Consider the following 24,894-nt stretch of genomic DNA (forward strand, 5'->3'; position numbering starts at 1 on the left):
TTAATTTAAAATATATGTATACTGAACTGAAAGCACCAGGCATGGTCAATGTACAACTCCCACTCTGCACTCTCCTTTTCCCCTGCTCTCTGTCTGGGCCTGAGTTCCAGTGTTTTGCTAGTGTCCACACTCCTTACGAACTCCAAAAAGTCTCAAAACTCCCAAAAGGCATAATATTATCAGAGGCCACATATCAGCACAATCAGATGTAGAACAGCAAACTACAACCTGTTCTTGCTTTGACTGAGGACATTAAACCATGATCTGCCCTGACTGCAACAGGCCAAAGTAAACCACAAGACAGTCAGGATGGCATGGAAGGAGCAGAAGAGATGCCACCTAATTTGCAGCTGACCTTAGAAAACTGAACAGGAAAAATAACCCAAACAAACAAACTATGGAATATTCTCCAGTTCAATTTCTGCAGAGCTTTGCAAAAAATCAGGACACCACCACAGGGTCCTGACAAAAACACTACTTGAGATTTCTGGACTGAAAGCAAACCCTTAAAATATGATCAAACTTCCATAATTACCACAGAATCGGAGGTCCCATAAATAAAAATCAAGAATTTAATTTATAAATTAGTTGTAGCTCCAGGCTACAATTAAACCTAAGTAATCCTAACAGGAAAGGTTGTGCATGGACCCAGTTTCTACCTCACCACTAAGTCCTCTTTTTAAGGTCTAAGTGGGTTTCAGAAAACATCCTGCAGAAATAGGGTAACTTTATGAAGGGAATTTCTCCCAGGCTCATGGTTATTTAGCTTACTTAATACCTACTGTAACTGCCTTAGAAGGAAGTAAGGATTTCTGCCATATATATAGTAAAACCTTCAATTTTTCTGCTGCCACAGCACAAAATGGAATTACTTCCTTCCCATGCTAACACAGCTCTCTCGGATTTCCAAGAAAAGTACTAAGCAGTCGCACTTCTGAAAAAATTCACTAAGAAAAATTCCACTCTAAAGGTAACTAAAGGAGACCTTACCTAATGGAAAATACAGGTTAATAATAAGCAAAACTTCTCTACTTGGAAAAAAAAGAAAAAAAAACCCAAAAAACCCAAAACCCCCCAAAAACTTAAACAGACCTTTACTCCAAGGACGAGCTTAGAAATGCTAGGCTAAAAGATATCAAACTTTCATTACAAGTGCTTTAAGATAACAAAATTAATTTAAGATCTTGAATGTAAAAAAGGGTTGACGTGCCTGGAAAGAAAAGATCACATGCTGATCGTTATCTCGGTCTCATTGTCCTCTTCACAACCATTAGAGCACATCATGCTGATTTACAATAGAGATATTACCAGGAATTTCTGACATGACACATCGTGTCTGCAGTATCATTAGTGTGGAGCCATTAAAGTGTCACAGGTTACATCTGCATTCCCATTGTACATGCTAACTATTTTACACTAAGTGTCTGCAGCTTCTTATTTTAGAAAAGCCAAGCATAGAAGTTAAATTGAGGTCACGTTTCAAACAGAAAATTGCTTTTTGCACAGTCCCCTAAAAACGGTATTTGGCACTGAACAGCTGTTTAACCTTGTTATTTTAATTGAGCTATGAAGAAGAAATACCTGCCTGAAGAGAATTTAATTCTAACTCCAGAGTTAATTTTTACATACATACAAATACCATCCTGTGATATAGGACAGAGATGGAACAATCTTTTGCTTGAACATAGAGATACTGCATCACCACTGTATCTTAACCTGCCCAGCTGCATTTTCTGTGGGGAAAAGAGGAAGTCAATACCAAGAGACAAGTTCAGCAGCGTCAGGAAATTCTTATTTTTTAATAAAACTTCAGAACCATTTCATTTTGGTTCTATAAGCACTGCTAAGATAAACTTACTGAATAGTTGCCATATATGCACTGCACATTTACGTCTTGCCTGTACTTACGTAGCTTTGTGTGCTATCATGGACAGGCTTTAAGCCTCAATCAAATAAAAAAAAAATAAAATTATAATCACATCGATAACAAGTAATCAAGTCAAACCTACCCATATGGCACCTGTTACAGCTTTTTCAAGCTTGTGTTTTTAAACAAGGTCCTGCATCACCACCGAAGCAGCAATTTTATCTAGTTCTTTCCAATCCTCTTTGCAAACAGACAGGAAGTCTGTACACAACTGCCAGCAATTACTGCCCTGTGACGAGTTGATAGCAGCCACTATCAGTGAGCATGTGAGGAGCTGTGAGCAGCAGCTCCACAAAAATTCAACTATTCACTTTTTCCACGTTTCAGCTGTGCTTTGTCCCAAGCAAGGTTAGCGTCTTATGTGAAGTCACCTCTCAAGAGGTCACCACCTCCCACCAAGCCCTCCAGTTCTGTATATAAACCTATCCACTAAAAGCAGCAGACAGTGTTGCCATGGTTTCTGCTGCCAATTTATTCCAGGTCTTGAAGTCAGCTGTAAATCTCCTCCCTGAAAAGTCTCTCAAAGTCTCCTCTAGCCAGGCAGGTTCAATACTGTGCCCAACCAGATACTCCCGAAGTTGGTACCACCAAAGTCAAGGAACAGTTTCTCTGGTAAAAACAACAGGAAAAAAAAAGGATGGGCTCCAACACAGTAGCTGTCAGAGGATGGAACTGAGCAAGGTGGACACATATACACCCACTGACACCTGTTGGTGCACACACACCCCTACACCTGGACTTCCAGGGCACACATAGGGTGTTTTTTTCCCTAGAATTCCAAGGTATACCAGTTTCCTGAAACAAAAGGGTAGAGGAGCTTAGGATTTAGGAGTTTTCATTACTAGAGTATTTGAGTTCTTCAGAAAATCTGAATTTTGACTGTGTTGCTGTGACTATTTTGCCATGGTTCCTTAGACAAAGTTCTGCAGTACCTGAACTCCGGGCATGAGGCACAGAAGGACAGCTGCAAGCAAAAGAAAAGTGAGATGGCACATGCTGCTCGATGGTAGACTAACACTGATCTAGCATAGTTTACATTCGCAAGTAAATGAGTTCCTTACTCTTAAAAAGACAGTTGGAGTATAGAAACAAAAAAAAAGAAGTATGAAAATTATCTAGAAACTGACCCCGCTCATGCAAACTGATGCAATTTCTGATCTGCGTTTACCCAACACCAATTTGCAATTGCAAGAAATTTTTGTTACAAGTTTTAAAAACACATGCAACATTTCCTGCTCCCAAGATGCACGCTCACATTCAAATTTTAATTAGTCTTTCAACTGAGAAGGTTATTTTCAGAAGACAAAACAAGTGGAATAGTCATGCACATTAACTACCTGAAGGACTTACCAGTCTCATGAGCAGAGCAGATGAAAAATAAGGATAGTGGAGAGAGTTCAAAAGGTTCATATTTTGTAGAGCAAATTTATCTTGAAAGACATTTTTTCAAATGAGTATCAGACTTGCATGTATTCTTAAGAAGCAAGAAAGAAACACAGGCAAGTCAAAGTTCATTTCAGCTGTTGCTGGGAAGACCCTGACAATCCCTGTTAAACTACACAAGGAGACAGCACTAAGGTCTTGAGCCACTCGCCTATCCAAGGCAGACAAATTCCATGTGTAATGCACTTTAGATAAAGTAAGCAGATACTAATCCTCAGAACTAGGTAAACCCACACTGAGCACATAAGCAGTGTAAGAGATGTCTCCACAGACATTATTCCACAAGGCATCCAGAAAACTACACTGAAACAAAACATTTTAAGTAACATAAAGCATTTATTAGGCAAAAAACATAAGATAAATTTTATTAAATATTTGCTGCATTATGGGCAAAAGTATCCAGTCACATTATCTGACAATATTAATTCAATTAACACTGCCTAGGAAACATTCTATTATGGAATTTAGGCAAAAGGTATAATAATATTTTCTTCTCATCTTCCAATGACCGTTTGCATTTTGTACCAATCATAACTCTCCTAATTTACCCTCAATAAACAGAATAAAGAGTTCTCACCTCTAGATATTGCAAATTAAACAACTTCCAGAGGCTGAGAAAATAAACCCTGAAAAATCAGCAACATATTCTATCAAAGAAATTTTTGTTACCTAATTAGTGAAGGAACAAGACTGACACATAAATCACAGTGACTGGAGAATTGATGGACTTGAGAAGGCACTCAAGGAGACACACCAAAGTCTCCTGAAAGGCCCTAAATCTACATCCTCCACAGGTAAAAGTCAGCACTTGGTACCCATGACCAGGTAACACTGGTTCCTAGAAATAATTCACTAGACACAGTGACAGCCAGTTCTTCCCTGCTCCCAACTTCAGATCACCTCTAGGTCAACTTACACTTTGGAAAAAAAACTAAACCCAAACACATAACAAAAAATCTGCAAAACAAAACAAAAAATCCCCAACCAACAGAACAGAACATCATAGAAAAAGTTCAAGTATTTTGACTATGGCAAAGAACCTGCATAAACAAGTCAAAAGTTATGCTTCGAAAAGGATTCCAAAAATACATACAAAAGCAGGGGTTGCAGAATTTTATCTCTGGGAGATTGCCAAAGGTCAGACTAAAGGAAGAACAATGCTTGGTTTATGGATAAACAAATCTAACAGAAACAGAGCCTGACAGCCTACATGTTGACCTACCTATGGAAAAGGTAACTAATAACAGAACCATATTTTATAAATTCCTATCACATTTTTTAAATACAGTTTTCTAGCCACTGACATTCCAGTATGCTCAGTAAGAATCAAGGACAACGACGCTTTATGGTGTAACAGATACCTGCAGGTTTGGGGGGGGGGGGGGGGGAAAGACTTCCACAGTTAGAGAAACAGTAATACAATACAAGTTAGCAGTACAGGACATCTGATAGTTTGCAATAGGGTAATTTGGAAATTTCTCTAGAATTCTGGCAAAAAAGAGCAGAGTTTAATAAAATACTTATCAAAACCACGATATTCTGCATTTACCTTTTTTCTTAGCAGGTAGCCCTCATTTCACAGGAGAACAAAGCAGAGCTGCCTGCACTGAAGTGTCCGAGACATGCAAAATAAATCAGACAGTAACCCTGCAAGTTTAGGAGTTAGAATTGGTTGTAGCAAGCCAAGAACTATTCTGCACATGGATAATGCACAGTGCTAGCCTACTATGCAAATACTACAGAATTCTCAGAAACAGGAGTTTCAGGAAGTTAGGACTCTCATAAAAAAATCAACACTCAGGTCCAACTTCAAACTAATATATTACAGTCAAATCAGCTATAATTAATGATCCTTTTCTAGCTGGCAAAATTCCCAGTTACCCTAATGTTCTCAGAATAATTCAAAATTTCATTCCTAGAGTCTGAAAGCAGCTCTCTTCATTGACTTGAAGTAGTATTACCACACTAATAAAATACAGAATGCATACATGAAATGTCAACCTAAGCAAAAAGCTGAACTCCAGTAAACTGTAAGACCCTGCAGCTATAAGGGTGAAACATGGACTGGTTTGAGTTGATCAAGAGGAAAAAGTGAATAAAAGGTCTAACTGGTGCCCATGAGACTATATCTGTATCCAGTTTGAGGCCCCTGGACTACAAGAAAGAGATATCAAAAACTGGAGGAAGCCCAGTGGGTGACCACTGTGATGGCTGGGTGGCGAGGCCTATGACAAACAAGCAGGGATGCTGAGAAAGGTGCTTTCAGTCAGTCTGGAGGACCATTCTCAGAGATACAACGAGTTAAAAAAACAAGAGACGAAGCAGCAAGTTGCTGCAAGGTAAATTCCAACTGGATAAAAGGGGAGAGAAAAGAAAAATTCACAGTGGTAGCAGATAAATCCTGTACCATGTAGTCTAGAGAGGCTGTGGTAACTCCAGGCTCGGATGAACTCACAATGACTGAACGAGGTCCTGAGGAACACGCTCCAGGGCTGAAGCCCTGCACTGAGCAGGGGCTCACACCACCGGGCCCCAGAAGTCCCTTCTGACCTGAACTGCTCATTGATTCTGTATTTGTGGAAGGCTGCTGCTCACAAAGGGGAGTCCAAGCACTAAGTAAATACCTTGTCTTACCTCACGATTGTTGCCAAGTTCTTTTGTTTATTTTGTCAGTTGTCAAAGTAAGGTGTGAATGACGCTACTATTTACTGTAGGGTTTTTTCTTTGTTATTCTTATGGTATGGATCGACAACTTTTGAGGCACTTAATGACTACAAAGAGAGGCTTAATATAAATAAGGAATGGTTAGTTCACTAAAACAGCAATGTCACTAATGTTCAAATTGAAAGTAACAGTTCATAAAAATGAACTTGCAGATTTTTTTTTCTGCCAGCAAATTCAACATTTAATAGGACATTAAATATCAAAAGGCATAAAAACATATATTCCTGCTTTAGAAAATCCATGGGAGAGTAATAGGTAAATGTTGCAAGTAACACAGAACACTCATCTATGCTACAGATCTCATTCACCACCCAGTGTGAGACTTCTGTAATGCTTCCTACCAGCCACTAGAAAAGAAACATACACATTTTACTTACTTTTAAATAATAACTAGACCACATTAGGTTAGTTTTGTACCATTACTAAAAAAAAACAACACCAAAGCTCAAAGTACCACTGAGCAGACTTTCATTTAACTTCCATAATGAAGGCTTCAACAAGCCTCTTTGTTTAAAGTCTCGTTTGTGCAAAACTGCTTCCATTATTCAACAGCAAAACTAAGATTTTAATCTATAAAAGTAACTTCCCTTAAGAATAAAGAGCCACATATCAAGTAAGATTTAGTGCAAAGTTTAAGGCAGAAGTAACAGAACAGCAATTATTCCACAATACATTATTCCACACATAAGGGAAAATAAGGACTACAATTAATGTGGATAGTTTCAGTTCAACACCTAGTGGAGAACAGGCCACATGACAAAATTCAAAACATGCTCTGAATTAGGGGATAGCAATTTTGGGAACTATATCATACAAATTTCTAATCTTCATCAAAAGCAAAGGCTGTTGTCTTTGTAGAACTTCAGCTTTGCACCTGTGGAAGATTTGCTTTGAGAGAGAATGTTTATTTCAGAAAAATTCTGCAGCTTTTCTTTTGTTTTACACAGAGCTGTGAAAATAAGTAGATGAGGGGAGGACCACTAGTCTGTCAGTTCAAGTAGACAGCATGGCTTTCAAATAAGTACTATCTAAAACCACACTGTAAAGACTAAAGTACCCTTCAGATGAGTACACCTGAATGCCCCAAGGGCTGCTGAAATACTGTTGCCAGGATCATCTGTTAAAACAGATCCTCAGCGCCTGTGCTGCTTCCTACACTGCTGAAATATGAGCTTGTTTGCCTTCTCGAATGAGGCCTGTTAGTCTCACTCCAGTGCCTGGTAAACTTACAGAAAAGATTACTCTGACAGGTATCGAAAAACACCTGAAAGACAACACAGTCATTGGTCACATCCTGCCTTCATTAGAGGAAAGTCCTGCTTATCAAACCTGATTTCCTTTTATGACAAGGTAACACACCCAGCTGATACAATCTTCTTTGATTTCAGCAAAGCTTCCGATACTGTCTCTCACAGGATCCTTCTGGACAAAATGTCCAGCACAGCTGGATAAACACACCATGTGGTGGGTGAGCAACTGGCTCACAGGTCGAGCACAGAGGGCAACAGTGAGTGGGGTAACATCAGACTGGTGACCTGTCACTGGTGGGGTTCCCCAGGGCTGTATCTTGGGCCCTGTGCTCTTCAACATCCTCATAAATGACTTGGATGTAGGACTAGAAGGGATACGAAGCAAGTTTGCAGATGACACTAAAGTGGAAAAATCTGCTGACTTCCTGGAAGGCAGGGAGGCTTCACAGAGAGACCTGGACAAATGAGAGGACTGGGCAATCACCAACCATAGGAAGTCCAACAAGGGAAAGTGCTGGATTCTGCACCTGGGATGGGGCAAACCTGGATGCATGTACAGACATGGGGAATGAGATGCTGGAAAGCAGTGTCAGGAAAGGGACATGGGAGTCCTGTCCAATGGCAAGGTGAATGAGTCAGCAGTGCCCTGGCAGCCAGGAGGACCAACCATGTCCAGGGGGGCATCAGGCAAAGCATCACCAGCCTGTCAAAGGAGGGGATTGTCCTGCCCTGCTCTGCACTGGGGTGGCCTCACCTTGAATATTGTGGTAGCTTTGGGCACCACAAAATAAGAAAGATATTAAGCCATTAGAAAGTGTCCAAAGGAGGGGGCAACAAGGATGGTGAAGGGTCTTGTGGGGAAGCTGTATGAGAAGCGGCAGAAGGCACTTGGTCTGTTCAGCCTGGAGGAGACTGAGGGGAGACATTGCAGTTAAAACTTCCTTGTGAGGGGAAGAGGTGAGGCAGGCACTGTGGTGACCAGTGGCAAGACCCAAGGGATGACCTGAATTTGTGTCAGGGGAGGTTTAGGTTAGATATTAGAAAAATGTTCTTTACCCAGAGGGTGGCTGGGCACTGAAACAGGCTCCCCAGGGAAGTGTCACAACATCAAGCCTGACAGAGTTCCAGCCCTTTCAGATGCTCATTATTGACAACAATCAGCTAAAAATGCACAAACATACAGCAGCAGGGAAAGACACACCTGGCACCAAATTCCTCTCTTGCCTCCAACAGGCCAGTGAATCCCAGGGGATCAGACAACTACAGCACTGGAGAGCCCAGCCCCACCACAGGGCAAAGCAGCCTGTGCTGGGTGTCCATGTGGGTTCCCTCCATCAGAGGCTGGGTTTCTGGAGCCCTTCCTCCCTGCTTCTGGACAACTCCACCTGCAGCTCAGCTAGTTTTTGTTCATTTGTGGTTAAAAGCAGTGTACTCATATCCTCCCCCACAGTGCATCCAGCTCTTTCTGTCCCTCCTCCCACACACTTCATTCCTGTTCTCAGCCTGTCTCCTCCCGAACAGCCAATACTCTAAGAGGCCTCATTTAACAGAAAGGCATGAAAGAGGAGACATCATCATATCTAATATCTCAGATTACTCAATCACAATTATTTTCATCCTTTTTCTTCCCTTCTGTGGTCAGTGAATTCCCATTTTTGGAGACATGAAAAGTGAGAAATCAACAGTACAATGCTCCTTCACATTCTGCCTTCCTTTTAACACCAAACTAGAGAAGTACACCAGAAGCTGTCCTCTCATTAAAAGCAACAAACAGTATTATGAAAGGGTCCTATTCATTAACACAGGTGACTTATCTATGCCATTGATGGGCCTAATTCCCTAAGTTCAGAACTCCGAATTACATGTGACCAGTGATCTCAAAACATAGGTGTGTGTTTGTGTGATATAAACATATCAGATTCACATGATTTAAGACTTAATGCTGAAACCAGCAGCTACTATTTTGAAACTTAAGCCCTTTTTCTTATCAGATTACAAGTAAGGTCACAGCCTGGACTAGGTGTGTGCTTCTATGTATGGTATAGGATGCCAATTCTGCTTCAGACGCTTTCTCTCAGAAATACAGAGATTCTTTGCAAACAGTAAAAGGTAATGTTCTTCTTAAAGTCCTTTATTAAGTGTATGTGTAGTCCTTATTCTCTGTAAAAGTTTCCTAAGATCCTCCTATTTAGAACATTTGGATCAAAAAAATTCTAGGAGTAGCCTGAAAAGAAAGATGATCCAGATTCCTGGAAAAATAGACAATATCCATGGCAGTGGACTAAGTAAAGACTTAGGATTCCTGTAACCCAGTGAAACGAAGGGAATTGCATGGCTTATTATTTAACTGAACATAGTCCTAGTCCTTTTTATGATCACTCTGTGTGTAACCATAAAAATCCTTATCCTCAGCCTCCAAAACAATAAATGAAAATGATAAATGAGAGGTACAACTTCCTCAGTAAGATCACAATGGTCCTGATTCAGCAGAGCTGTTTAAAACCCGCTAATTTAAAAAGTTTCAGCAGTACTGTACAGAAGCGAAGTCCAAAGGTAAAACTCATTAACCCACACTGCTCTGGGTCAGCAGGGCAAAGGGGCAGGCAAGTCAGTGACTCTTTAGTCTCCCAGCCAATTATTTCCTCACACTATTTTTCAAGCCAAGTTCCTGCATATATTCAAATGAAGGAAATTAACTCCAACTGATGCTTTATATGAAAGACCTCTGGGCTTTGAAAGATGATACAAGTGACACTTGAAAACAACCAACATGTCAGGTTTTTTTGTCAACAGTCAGCGTTACAACTGCTTTTCAGAAGCAATAATCCATTTTCATGTGCTAACCTGGAGCCTAATGAGAGCACTGTACCTGTGACGCCTTAAGCTCTTCCAAGAGGAAAGCTATGCACAAGCAAGCAAGAAAGTGGCCTCTTTTTCTCACTTTTGATATTCCTGCCACACCCAGATGCATCAAACAGACAGAGGAAAGAACCAGACCTTTCAGAGCCTCGAACTGCTGAAGAGACAGCAACTGAGCCAGAGGAGCAGTCCAGGAAGCTTTCTTCACCACAGTGCTCAAGAAGGCAGGACAGGAGCACCCCATTCCCAAGTGATCTTGAAGGTGCCAGGACTGACAAGCAGCAAGCCAATGGTTCCCCTTTCTTTGATTTCTTCTACAACTCAGTTTGCAAACACAGCCTCAAACCAACACTTCATAAGACACCACAGATATTCCAAAATTGATACGTAACACACAACCTCATGCACAGTGCACATGCACACATGCAAGGAAAAACAAATCTACAGAGTGCTAAGAAATAATTTTACATTCTGAAGCAAGTACTTCTCTAAGCATTTTCTTGATACTACAGAAGATTTACCCTTAATTGATTATGTAAGTAGCTTAGGCACACGTAACCAAGCACTGGAGGTATCTAATTACTGTCAGCATTATCTCTACAGGTAGCCACAAAACTGACACATCAAGACTGAGTTTGCTCTGGATAAATTCAAACAAACTAACACATTCTCAGATGCCAGATGGGGTTCAATACAAGCACAGGTATCATTTCGAGAAGTAAGGTTTCTCCCTTTTACCAAATATCAGCAACTTGTGCAAAAACTTAAGCTGACTCATCTTCGCTCTCAGTGGTTCAAATCTGTATCCTATTACTCAGAGAAGCCCTCCAAGAGCTAAATCTGCAGATTAAGGCCGAGTTCCTGCACTGCAGCCTTACCCCACGGCCATCAGGCTCCTGGAAGGTAGAAAGGCTGTGTACAAACCACTCAGGTGCTTGTTCTTCCACACTGTACATGTGTGGCAGCCACTCACCAAAGCCAAAGTTCTCCTGTTATAGTTCACCCCTGGTTCTCCAAAGTGAAGATTTATGCACTTAACCTGCAAGAGTGTGAATCTCAGCTGAAAGTCCTTTTGGCAGAGAGTGCAGTGCTAAGAACACACTCCTCTCTAGGACTTGGTTTATACCTACCACTGCAGCACTTCTAACAAACTGCTTTAAGAAGCTTCCTCTCAGCAAGCTGGTCTTCAACAATACTACTCGAAATGCCTCCTCCTCATGTCACAGTGCACACAAACCCTGGTGCACAGCACAGGGGTGAGCTGGGTAGGGAGGCCTCTAGAAAGCAGCTACTTTCAAACAAAACAGTGCAAGACCCAGGTTCGTTTACTTCAGTACTGACTGAAGTCTTTGGAATCCCGGGGGCCCACAGGAACTCCAGGGAACAGGGAGTACATGGGATCACTAGAGGAAGCTATTTCAACCTCGTGGATGGCAGATTATACAAACCAACAAAACCTAGCTACAGTATGTTTTGAACCTTAACAACGCTGACAGCATAAACACAAATAGTAGTCCCTGTGGCACAGAAGGACCTCAAAAGCTCCCTGCTTCTTCAGTACCTCTGAACCTCACCACCAGGTCACATGGCATAAGAGAACAGATGCACAAAATATGGGGGTGTGGTGTGCAAGCACAGACAAAAAGTGAGCAACTCTTGTTTTCAAAACAGAGTAGAAGGAAAGGATATTCAAGGTCAGGTTACAGATGGAGCACCTGGAACTTCAAAGCCGATCACCTAGTTTGAACTTAATCCTCATATTATCATGATGACATCACCCAGTGACCAAGATTATCTGTTCTCCATTTAAAAGGCACTCATGACAGCCTTTATTTCCCGGCATTCAAGGTAGCCAAAAAGATTCAGGTTAAAAAGCTCAGTCTAGTGAGTATCACAGTTCCTGTAACACTGATAAAACCACTACAGACTACACTAGAGCAGGATTTGGACAGATGGCTTTATTTTGTTGGATGAGAAAAGTTGAGAAGCGGTTAAACATCCCACTCTGAGCAAGGTCTAAATAGCCTGTTCCACTGTGCTCCCTCCAGGCTGAAGGACAGCATTTGTTTGAGTTAGCAGTTGTGCTACTAGAATGGGTAACAAAAGTTCATGCTTTGAAGTGCTGAGAAGCCTCCTGCTTCAGAATTAAGTCTGGTTCCATGGCAACAAACAGACAAGAGTCCACAAAAGCTTCAGCACCTGAAACATGAATGATGACTGGAGTTCTGCTGCACAGTACTTCAACCCAAGAACAAAAAATCAACAAAGGCTTCAGCCAGTTTAAGAGGTCTAAAGAAACTGCTTCTCTTAAGCTTTGCAAATAAGGCAGCCTTTCAAGGAACCATGTTTGCCAATTCTCTACGTATTTTATCAGCCTATTCATATTAGCCTATTTGTCTCATGCAAAAAAAACCACAAACACAAATATGAGGAAAAAGAGATTAGCTGAAGCAATCCCATGTGCAAAACAGGTTAGATGCAGCCAACTCTGCCTGATGCCTAAAGTTTATTTCTGCAATGGTTTCTCTAAAATATATCATACTTCAGACATCATATCCTAAAAATAATACACATTATGAAGACCTTACATAAATAAAACAAAAAACCAAACTTACCAGCAAACAACCAAACCCCCCAAAAACAGACAGTCCTTTTCCTCATTCGCCACTTCCCCTGGGCATCTGCATTTAGAACACCTTATTGTTCACACAAGGGCCACGTTTAGAAGGGGTCATGTAACTGCTTTGAGTGGACAGTGCTGTCATTTCAACAAGCGAGTGACTCAATGTCAGATGATTTCATGCCATACATAAATGAAGGAAAAAGGTATTAAAAAAACTGTAGCTGAGATTTGGAAAGATCACAGCGGTCACGCAAGTGTTTGGCAAGTATTTGTATTTTAAGCTTCATACACTTAGAATGATCAATAAAATATTCCATCACTGCTAAACCGCTTACGAATCCTCAGATGCCAAAGCTCTTTAATACATGCATGGATCCTACCTGTATTTATCTATTTATGTGCCATCAGACTAAGGACCTTGGCCAAAACCACAAAAGACATTACTGGAGAAGCCACTGCCCAGACAAAAAAAGACCTTGTTCAGAACTTCTTTTATTGTAATGCAGAAGGAATCTTCCAAGATTTAAGATGTTTCCATAAAACATAAAGATAGGATGCAGAGCCTTAGTCCGCAGTATCTGCCTACTTACTCGTAACACAAAAAACATGTTGTTAATACCAATCTAAATTAAAATAGCAAGCTATTATATCTTTAAAAGTAAAATATCACACAAGACCATTCTCCTATGATCTTATATAATCTCACTGTTAAACTACAACCATATTTCACAGAAGCATTACCTGGCAAAGAAGTTTGTAAAAGGTCCCAATATTTTCCGTTTACTATCCACATCCGCCTCCGGACAACACTCCTGCTGGCTCTGGTCATTGGTCTCTTTAGTGGAATTCAGGGTAACGTCTGAGAAGTGTGCCTCATCAGTCTCAAGATTCACAATTGCACTTGAACTGCTTGTGACCACAAAGTCCAAAATGTCTTCATTGCTAACCGATAAAGTTGTTGACAGTTCCGTGCTAAGACTAGACACACTACAAACAGAGATATCATCACTTCGATTCAGAGTTTTTGAGGTTGGACTATAAAGTTTGACAGTGTCATACCCAGTCCTTGGGAAAGTGGAGGATTTTCGCACAGCATGGTCGTGCTCAGCAGCCAGAGAAGGTGGAGGCACATACGGTGGCAGTGTGCACGCGCTCTGAAACGCCCTGTCAGGCACAATTTCAGGTTCTGACTGCTTCCTCTTCACATTTAACACACTGCAGTGAACAGGCTCTGGATTTCCTATTTCTAGGGTTGGAATACCAGAATCCACTGATTTAAGGCTATGACAATCTTCTAAAGCACCGGACAGCTGGCCAGGCCCAAACTGAGGCAATGAGAGATCTCTCGGGGTCCCGGAGTTCAAGTTTGGAAGGCCCTGGATACCACTGCCCACTCTTGCATCCAGAATTCCCATGAAGGTCAAACCATTTAAGGAGTTGGACAAATTTGCATCAGTTGTCTTGGCCCAACTAGTACCTGGTTAAAAAGAAAGAAAACATAAGTGATTATTTGCAGGAAGGTTGTGGTTTGTTCTTGACTGTTTGGGTTTGTTCAGTGGGGTTTTTTTGGTTGCTTCTTTTGTCTGTTTCTTTTTTTTTTTTTTAATACACTCAATCCTGTCCTAATTTAGGCTTTCAATTAAAAATTGTTTTTCTCTTGCACATGATTACTATCCCTTCCCCCTACTTGAACAACCGGACAATGGCAACTTAAATTAGGCTTCTAGAAAATGTCAAGCATGAAAAGCTTTTCATAAGCAGTTTGTGTGCCAGTGTTTGCTTCTTACACATCTCCTGAAAGCAAAATGACATATTATAAAACCTGCAGTATTTTTATATTCCGCTATAATACTGAGACAAATATTTGAAATTTGCTTCTATACAGTCATAAATGCACATTCACTGATTCCAGGGGTCTACAAAACTTGTTTACATACACTTAGACCAAATTCTGAAGTGTTCATTTAAGCAGAATTTCTTAGCATTCTTCTGGAAATTGAATAACTGATAATAAATTTGTCACCAAAATAGAATGCATAATGTATCAGTTTTGCATTAAGCAAGAGATGTGAAATCTGAACAGCTACAAAGCTATCCACACAGTTAATGTTTTGACAATACACATGATGCACTTCATCAGTGCATGTACAGTGCATGACACTTGCAAGTACATTGTAATTACTGCAGTCAGGGACTGCAGTCCTTCATCTGTGCAATATCCATTCACAGTGTCTCCCTAGGGGCTGCCAGTAAGTCAGTTAATCCAAATCCACTGTAAATCTGAGTAACCCTCAAGTGAGGGCTGTCAATAGGAGCTACAGGTTGGATGCACCACCCTTATAAGCAACTGTGGACTTCCATAAACCTGGAACCCTGTCAGGACTGCTGCCCTGGCTTCCAGAACTACTACAGAACCTTGAAACACTACATGATTATTAGAGTGACATTGTATACATCTTCTCTTCCTATATGAATAGTTAAACTACCTACGGTTCTGCTGAAGTTTGCAATGTAATTAATCTGCAGCAGTTGGCAGAACAAATATGCACATATTGCTTCAGTTTCTTCACTCTGAAACACTCTGGGCTGAGTGTGAAGGAGTGAAGAACACTCCTTCCATCTTGCCAACAGATTGCTTTCTAGACAGATTTTTCTCTAGCTCCTGAAGCCTCATCTCCTGCTTCTGGTCTCCTATTCTCTCTCTAGTGTAGCACTAGAGGTGCTACTAAAGGTGACAGTTGTTCTCTAGGAGGTCCTCCCCACATCCTGCTTTTAAAAAACAAATACGCACATACCCCAAAAGAAAACCCAATTTGTGAAAATCGGTATCTCACTGCAGTTCTAAACCACTGGTTAATGTCACCTAAGCCCTGCCAAACATCAGGGTTTGACACACAGTCCGTTCTTGGATCTGAGCTCATCAATACACTTTGGCATTGTGATACTTACAGGCAGGAGGTGAGAGAAAACACACTTCAAACATATTTAAATAGTCCAAACCAAAACATCTTTTTCCACAAGTTTTCAGTCACGTGGGACGTTCATGAATCCAACCGTACTTCATATGCTATACTAAATCTTGATCTTCCTACCCAAATGCTATTTGCTAGCTGATATGGCACTCCAGTTCAATCCACTCCTAAGCACAGAGAAAAGTCAAGGAGAAATAACCCTGGGTATTTCCTCTTTTAGACTTTTCCAGAACTTTGTAGCAGTCAACTATATCCTACCCATACAAATCAATCAACACATCAATTGCCTAATCCTCTGCATAAGCAAGGTTTCAAATGTATTGTTTTGACTAAAAAGCTTGTGAAGATGTACACTTTACTTAAAGAGTTGCTATAGCAACTTTTTTTTTCCCCACATTAGCATGGTTTGAAAAGTTTACATCCCCTGCAATTTAAAGTGATGTCTTGAGATAGCTAGCACACCAACCGGGTACATTATGAACTCCCTGTTCACTACATTAAAATTGCAAGGGCCAGCAAAAAACCAAACAACCCCTAAACAGCAATCCTTGAATACAGGCAACAAACTATACTCAAGAAATCAACTGTGATAGTTGAAATGTACACATAAGATAAAATGGAGCACAAGTTAAATTACTGTTGCATATACTTGGATCTCCTGCTTTCAGACCTTCTTGCTTGGATTCACTTGTTCTTCTAATGCAAGTCTGACTGTTTTCTCTTCCTTGTGCTCACCTTACCCCTTCATACACACTTTATTGCTCTTCAAATCCACAGCCCACCCAGCCCCAACATTACTCTAAAGTATATGCACACACACGCTATGGAACAACATAACCAAGAGTGTAGGTGTTTTATTTATAAGAATGTACACATATAAAAGCACCTAAAAAATGCAGTCCAGAAAACAATGGAAAGAAATGTAATCAGTCAGGACCAGTTTTGATGATGTTTGGGTAAACAGTACAAGCATGTTCCCATAATGAATTCCTCCCCTGACTGCCTTCACTTCTGCTCAATGATTTTCCCAAGTAGCAGCCAGTCCTTAGTTTAATTGCATGGCTCTTGTCGACGGAGCTTACAAATGGTAAGCATTCAAGCAGCCTTGGCAGAGGCAGTAACTACAGCAGCTCAAGAGGCCAAACAATCCTGCAAACAAGAGAGTTCAAAAAGAAGTGAAAATAAATTTTCACGCCAGGTACTGAAGCTATTTTAACTTGGATTGGTATTTTTTCAAGCAATAAATTTAAGAGATAAGAGATCCTTTAAACAGGCAACCAGCAAAGGCAGAAGTGTGCAACAGCTACAGCTTGCTGGAGCAAATTATGCAACATCAAGCTACCAAGGTTTTACACAGTTCAGCGAAACTGTGGGAAGCTTTGAAGTGTACCCATCAAGGGCTTTAAATGAAAACTTGAGATGCAATCAGCTGTCAAGAACATACATGAGAACTCCTTGATTTATTTTGCTTTAGGTTGTTGTAGGATTGTTTTTAAGGATGTAGCAAAGTGCTATTTATACTCTTTGTTTTAGCTGCCTCACTGGTAAGTGCAAAATCTGACAATTGATGTCAAATATTCCGTCACGTGCTCCAATGATAAATGATTTATGGAAAGAAGTTATTAATGTAACAATATTGTGGCATTATCATCTGAATAAACACGGCATTATTAAAATATTAGTATAGTAGACTATTGAGAAATAATAAGCAATTTTGTCTGCACAACATTCATAATCCCTATGGTTTATTTCAATATATATTAATCTAAATAAAATTGATATTTGTAAAGTCTTAACACCATGATCTTGTAAGAGTGAATATTCCACAAGCGAGAAAACAGGGGAAAGGGAGTTAGGGAAAAACAGGCAAGGTCACACGTTGCAATGAGAGGGCAGGTAGAGATTATTTGCTCATTAACACTTCCAACGTAAGTGCTAAGGGGCACCTGATAAAGACAGTTTTGTAGCCAGGTTTAAAATTAACATCGTGACATAAGGGGCAGCTGAACTGCATAAATCCTAGCCAAAGAACACCCAAATGTTTATGTGTAAGCTCAGGAAGAAAAAAATCATTGATGATTCCTAAACGAAAAGAAATCCATTAATTCCTTGAACTGCAAGTGTCAGAACTTCATGGAAACATCAACATACATTAGTCCTGCTTGCAGGCCCTCCCTCCCCCAGGTAAATTCTTCCCTCTGACAGGTGGAGTTTTGATCCGTCTCAGTACGGCTGTCCATACAGCCTTACATTCCCCAAATTCTGATCACAGCATGCAAGAAGGCATGTTCTGACAATAACCAGAAGCTTTAAAACAGATCTTGGCTCTGCATATTGCTCAATCAAACAGAGGGAACAAGTCATATTTGATTATAATTCTAAGATCTACAATAAAATGGCTTTTAACCCACGTTGATATAAAATTTAAAGAAAGTTAACAGCAATGCCAATCATTAGAGTAAAACAAAACCAGAAAGATGCCAACTTAAGCCCCATTCTTCCAAGTTTGCTGTGAGCTGCAATGCAGTTTAGGCAACCAACAAGAGTGAGACAAATATCTGCAAAACAGGCTTTGTATCTTCTTGCCTCACAGGAATGGGAAAAGGAATGATTCATATACACTGCTCAGTTCTCAAAGAGTTAACATTGCCATTTTTATCACACACCTTGTCTCTTCAACAGTTATCTCTGCCAGTAAATTTTTTAAAAAGTTTTTAAGAACAAGGAATTTTTTCCTTCTTAAAGGAAAAATATTTTTTTTAAAATCAAAGGTTTATATTCTCCATGCATTTAACAATATTTTTGTTGCATGTACCAAGCAACAAAATGCTATCAAATGCAGTTGCAGATAACCTCGGTGCACAGGGCCATTAAACCCAATTTTGTTTATTAAATATTTCTTGGTTCACGTTGTTTGTGTTCACGTTCTAACAGTCACGGCATTGCCAAGAGTGACGAACTCCTGAAGCTAGAAAAGTCTGACTTTCAACAAGGTGCGAGATAGAGCGATTAAGGCTACATATGTAAGCACTGCCGAAACTTTAACGGCAAAAAGAAAAGAAACATACTGAGGTGGTTTTTTCCTTAGGAGGTCTTTATCTAACTCTCAGCTGATGCTCTTCCGCGAAGCCTGAGCTTTACAAATCTGCCTTCTGAGCGGCGTGCTCGGAGAGCGATCATAAGTAAACCCTTCACTGCTTTTCCACTGATTTGCTACGTCAGGCCGGCAATACAAACGAGCCACAGTGTTTTTCTAAAGCCTCCGCTCCTGAAGCAGTTTACAGGTTTTTCCTCCCCACACCATTATTACTGAAAACTCTGAGACCACATTAAATTATCAGCAGCGTCAGGAGAACTTCTGCTCCTGTGAGCTGTAGTTTTGTTTGGTCTGTGGGAATTGCCTGGGAGACTTCAACTAGAAGAGAGGCAGCGAGATGAAAGTTTCTTCCTTCTCACGGGTTCAGCCTGACTCGCACTGCGAAGGTTCCCGAGCTGGCGGCCTTCGCTTACAAAACAACCCAAAGAAACTGAAACAAAACATGAAAAAAAAAAACCACCCCACGACCAAAGCCTTGAGGAAGCAGCGCTCACCTCCCTCTGCGGTCTGTAAACCACTCGGTGAAGACCCCGAAGGCTCAGCCTTCCTGCTCCTCTTAACTTTTTAGGGTGGCCACGGCTGGGCAAGGCAGCCGCCCAAGTCCCAGCCCCGCCGAGCCCCTCGCAGCCGGGGCTGCCCCCGCCCGCCCCGCTCGCCCCCGGGCTCTGCCCTCGCACCAACAGGTACCACCGACACTCCCGGCCCCAGCCGGGCTGAGCCGCCGCCCGCGCACACAGAGCCCCGCGAAGCCCGATCGCCTCACCGGGGTAGCGCTGCCCTCCGCCGTTCTCCTCCTGCTGGGCCATGCCCGGACCGCCCCGCAGCCGCCGCTGCGGGACTAGGAGGCGGCCGGCGGCTGCGGCGGGCGGTCCATGTCGCTGCCCTCCGGTCCCCGCGGAGCAGCGCCGGGCTCAGCGCGGCTGAGGCGGAGCAGCCGCAGCTCGCCGGGCGCCCCCTCGGCCCGGCGCGGGGCCTCCCATGGCGACCGCCCCCGCAGCGGGACCGGCGCACACCTGGCTGCGGGACAGGTGCCGGGCTGCTCCACGGACGGTCCAACCCCCGCGCCTCGGGCTCCTCCCGCCCCGCCGCCGCTCCCCCTGCCCGGCACGGCGGGGGAAGCACCGCCCGCCGGGGGAGGGAACGCCTGCGCGGAGGGGGGCGGGGGGCGGCCGCCGGCCGCCATTTTGGATTGTCTCAGTACCCGCCGCGGAGGCGGCCCGGGAGCGGAGCGGGACTGCGGCTGAGGGCGCTCCGAGGGGCCCCGCGCCCGGGCGGAGCCACTGTTACTCTGCCCGGCGGCTGCAGCCCGTCCTGTGTCACTGCCGGGGGCGGGGGGTGGCCCTGGCGATCCCCGGGGGGAGTAACACTGCGGCCGGGCTCCGCTTGTGTTCCCGCCTGCTTTTAGGAGGAAAACAAACTTCGGTGGGTTTGCAGGTTTGGGCTGCGGAAGGTCTGGGGGCGTCCAGTGCAGGTGTGTCTTTAGCTCTGTGGAACTTTGGCTTTACGCTCTGTAGAACTTTGGCTTTACACTCTGTAATGCCAAAAGTGGAGGCTTTAGGGTGGTAACTGGCGATTTTTTGCATGTGTATCTTTTTTTGCCTTCCGCCTCAAGTGCTCCCCTCGGCCGCTCGCCCAGCGGGGCTGTGGTGCACAGCCTGCTCTACGCCCACACTGAAGTCACAGGGGTCAGGAGCAGTCAGCACCTGGCAGGGGCAGAGCTGTCGTGTGTTCCTTATCATCTGTGAAACTCGGGGCTGGGTTTTTTCAGCACACGCCACATGTTTCGCACCTAGGCTTGGTGATGTGTCTCTGCACTGCAATGGTGGTAAGATAAAGTGGACACCTGAACCGTCACCTCACACTTGAAGTCTACGCTGAAGCAAATGCAGAAATATCTAACCTTTTGTTAGTGTAATTAGTTTGATACCAATCAGCGGCAAACCCATGATTATTCCAGCTTTGATGTGGGCAAGTTACATCTGAATGAATTGCGAGAGGCAGAGGGAAACCAAGAAGTACTTGCCACCATGGCCCTATTGAAACCAGTTCCATCCTATCAAGATGACTACACTGAAAACTTATCAATCAAAAATTATATCTCTGCAGATAGTTTCTGTGACTGGATCTGAGACCAGTACTTATTCTGATGTATTTCAAAGATGAGTATCAATATAAAACAATTTAGGATTGGCATTAATTACTCCATATATTTTTTTGAAAATCACTGTCTCTGAAAGATAACTCGCATGTTACTGTTAAAAGTAGGTAAATAGAACCAAAACAGTTTTGAGGCACTAAAAACTTGTTTATGTGCAAAAGTCTTTTGGACCATATACTGTCACTAATTTGTTTTTCAGTATTAATATTTTTCTTTTGTTTTTGAGAGTGGGAATCAATATTTCTATTGGAGCAACCAGAATAGTGTATTGTCATCGTGGTATTGTTGAACTTGGGTCAGAATTGTTTGGTTTCTAAGGTAAATAAGAGAATGGAAATACACAGTCATGAATTCTGTAAGTCTGTAGAATGTCTGCATAGGAAATAATGATACTTCCAACTTCATAATATAATTTAGGCTGAAGAAACTATTAGAAAAACCTGCTGCTGCTGCTGCAAAAAAAAAAGCAGTAGCAGAGCGTACAGAAACTCACAGAAAATCACAGCCTAGTCAATATAGAAAAATACTCTTTGCACGTGAGTTTGATGGGAAAGGGTAAATAGTGTTTCTGGCTGTCATGTGGCTATTGTGTAGAAATGAAGCACTACATAGAGCAGCCTCAAACTGGCTACTGATGTTCACCTAGTGGGCAAAAAAAATCTACATGGTCTAATAATAGACTGGTGCTACAGAATTTAATTTTTTTTAAAACATGCAATTCCAAAGCTCTGTCATATCGACTCTCATCCATGCCAGCAGAGTTCAATATGCCAGTTTTAAGGTTACTCTGCAAGAAAGCATGAAGAGTTTCTGCTCTGTTCTGTCTCAGTGATTTCTCTGGAATATACTACATATGATAAAAGTACCCAAAATAACAGTCCTTCCTCTGTTCCGTTAGAGCTGAGGAACAGAAACACAAGTTTCCATCATATTTCTTATGCCTGTAGATGTGAGAAATCATTCTCTGCTTAGGCTTTCAGTTCTGTTTTCAAGCTTCAGCAACTTTGCAATTGATACAACTTCAAAGTTATTTTTTTAAGAACTAGATGAGAACATCTGGATTGACTTTTCATTCATCACAAGCCAAGTGTGATGCAAGCAGCTTTCAGAGCCAGCCAAACTGAGCTTCATTTGAATCTGCTGTGCAGCTCCTGATCCATATTGAAGACAGTAATTTTCTCTCATAAACTAGAAGACATTTTTTTCTCCAGTTAGCCAAAGATTTGCATATTGTGCAGGTACAAGAGTTGTGTCTCACTGAACACGAGCTGACCTACAGCTCCTGCCTCCACTTCCCATGACTGTCACGTAAGGCAGTTTTAGCTCACCCAAGCCAGAGAGCAAGTGTTGCAGTGCTGGACACCGTTACCCTCCGTGCTTTACAGAATTACTGCAGGCACAGTGAAGTACCTAATGCGTGTTCTATGGTGCAAGAAAAGGGAACAATGAATAAATTCAGGTTTCCACTGTCTTGTAGCAATGAAAAATATCAGTACCTCAGAAGCAAATGGTGATGCTTTTGACAAATGAATTCTTCTCTGTCAGATTCATCACAAATTAATTTTGTTCACATAAAACTAGTTTTGTCTGTGTTTGATAGCAGGCCATTTCCTGCACAGCCACCATCGGCACAGACATTCCTACTAGCAATGGAATGTCTGTGCACCAAGCCATTTTAATAGGTTTGGGATGAATCAGGAACAGCAGGAGAATGTGCCATTTCATTATCCCAAAACACTGCCTCCTCCTATAGGAACTTAGATCTGATAAAGGCTGAGAGAGCCAGGTCTGTAGCTACCATTACTGTTAATGCTTCTGTTACCACTGGTTTTAAGTTTGCCTCCGTGAGACAGCAAGAAAATGAAGAGCAGGAAAGGCAGGAAAAGCGTGTGAAGCTTTCCAGCATGTTTGAATTGATATTACTGAAACATGATGCGTGACACGATTGTTTCTATCACTGTCTACAAGCTGTTTAGGAAGGACAAAATGAGTAATAAGGTGTGAAGAAGTAAAACTATACAAACTAAAAATATTACTTCTTGTATAATATCTCAGAATTGCAGAATCCTAAGTGCCCATAAACAATTGCTGACAAAGCCTCCATGGTACCTCTGTTACAGATCTTCACTCATCACTAAATCACACCAGAGAAGGAAACGGGGCTGTTATTATGCACAGCTGCATTAATGAAAAGTTGGAGTGCTATAGCAGATTTATTCTCTTAAGTAAGCACAATTTAAATTACATTTCCCAAAGCAAATAGATCTATTCTATAACAGAAAAGGCATTGGACTCAACATGTGGCAGTTTTCTATTGGAATTCACTAGGGAGAGAAAAAAAGAAGTACTGAACTAAAAATGAGTTGTTGTCTAGAACTAGTAGTGATGAATGAAACTAAGTAACATTTGTTTGGGGCAGGTAACAGATGCCATTAATGTGTCTCCATGGATCTTCAGTGCTTAAAAGAATCTAATATTTTTGTATTGAATAAAGTTACAGGGAAAATGGCAGAAAAATATTTAAAAACCATGAATGACAACTGAGACTTCTTGAAGACTTTTTGTCAAATAGATAAGAGTTCCAGAGTCAAACAACTGAGGGCTCAAATCCCATTACAAAGGACAATTAGAAACAACAATGCAAAAATTAAAAGTTATGTAAAAAAAACCGAAAAAGGCAAAATCCTACTGAAAGGGTGTTGGGAATATAAAGGATGCTAACAGTCCTTAACATTCATTATTGCATGAATATATGAACTGTGCAAAAATGAAAAATTCAATACCAGTTTCTTTCCATATCAGGAAGGGATCAGGATGGCCCATCATAGCAGGTAGGAATTAATGAGGCAAATTTACTCTTTGGACAAGAGGCTTAACACGTAAGTTGTACTTTTTTCAAACACAAGTTGGGGATCAAACTGTACGAGTTTGTGTGGGTCATGGCATCATTCCTGACACATTTGTCTAATCTGTCCCTAAAAATCTCCAGCAGTGGAAATGACATCCCTTTTTAGGCAGTGCTTATGTATTTGCTTTCAGTACTGCTGCTGTACTGTACTGCTCTCTGCTTGAACATTTCTGTGGCTACGAACAAGCAAAGCACTGAAATGAGTCTGCAAATATGCTCATCTATACTTTTTAACAGGCTTGATTGCCTACAATGGTTTTAGAAGAAATTCAAGAACTTGAGAGTGCTCAATTCTGTGAGGCAAGGAGAGTTGCTACTTCCTGCTGTGTCTGTTTCCTTGTAGTGAGTAAAAGGTCTATGCAGAAATGATGGGCAGATAACCCTTCATTAACAACTCCTGAAGTCTTCGTGACAAGCAATTGTAGCAACATTGAATGCCGGTTACTGCTGTTAATAGAAGGAACCCTGCCTTGTACTGAGAGGGAGGCAGAGACTTCCTACAGCTTTTGCACTCTTGGATTAGCTGGGTCCTATGGCTGCAGTACACAACAGTACCAGACACGGTCGTTCCAGCAGCACCTGCCCTGCGGGAAAGCTGCCAGGCGGGAGGAGGCAGCACCCGCGGCAGCCTCTCAGCACAGCCTCCGTCTTCGGTGTGTTTATAGTGAAGCTCTTACGGAGGAAGGAGGACAGGGAGGCCAGTGTTTTGTCACCCAGTGGCTTTTTCCCATCAGTGTGCTGACCTACTGCCAGCTCTGTGAGCTGTTTTCCCCTTTCATCCCATTATCATCCTCTTGGAGCATAGAGGTACCTCATAAAATTTATAAGCACTTGCACATAACAACACGTTTTAGGAGAACCTTGAACAACAGAACAGGAGGCTTACTGTAGGAAGCTAAAATATGTCAATAAAGTCTCATTTGTCCCAAACTT

General features: G+C 41.9%; 1 protein-coding gene across 5 annotated transcripts in view; it reads right to left on the minus strand.

The window, feature by feature from the left end:
* Positions 1–19,883, minus strand: part of TBC1D14 (TBC1 domain family member 14) — a 70,885-nt gene extending 51,002 nt beyond the window's left edge. Inside the window, exons 1-2 of one of the 5 annotated variants that reach the window (XM_032685329.1) lie at positions 19,659–19,883; positions 13,568–14,303 (exon numbers count right to left, since the gene is read on the minus strand). In XM_032685329.1, the coding sequence (XP_032541220.1) occupies positions 13,568–14,303; positions 19,659–19,701 (779 nt within the window). In that variant the 5' untranslated portion in view covers positions 19,702–19,883. Of the gene's footprint in view, positions 1–3,277; positions 3,388–4,039; positions 4,061–13,567; positions 14,304–19,389; positions 19,464–19,658 lie in introns of those variants that run through there. The other 4 variants (XM_032685330.1, XM_032685331.1, XM_032685333.1 and 1 more) reach the window with 4 other exon arrangements.
* Positions 19,884–24,894: the final 5,011 nt, after the last annotated feature.

This window comes from Chiroxiphia lanceolata, chromosome 4, assembly GCF_009829145.1.
Source record: "Chiroxiphia lanceolata isolate bChiLan1 chromosome 4, bChiLan1.pri, whole genome shotgun sequence".
In the NCBI taxonomy this organism is placed as follows: Eukaryota; Metazoa; Chordata; class Aves; order Passeriformes; family Pipridae; genus Chiroxiphia; species Chiroxiphia lanceolata.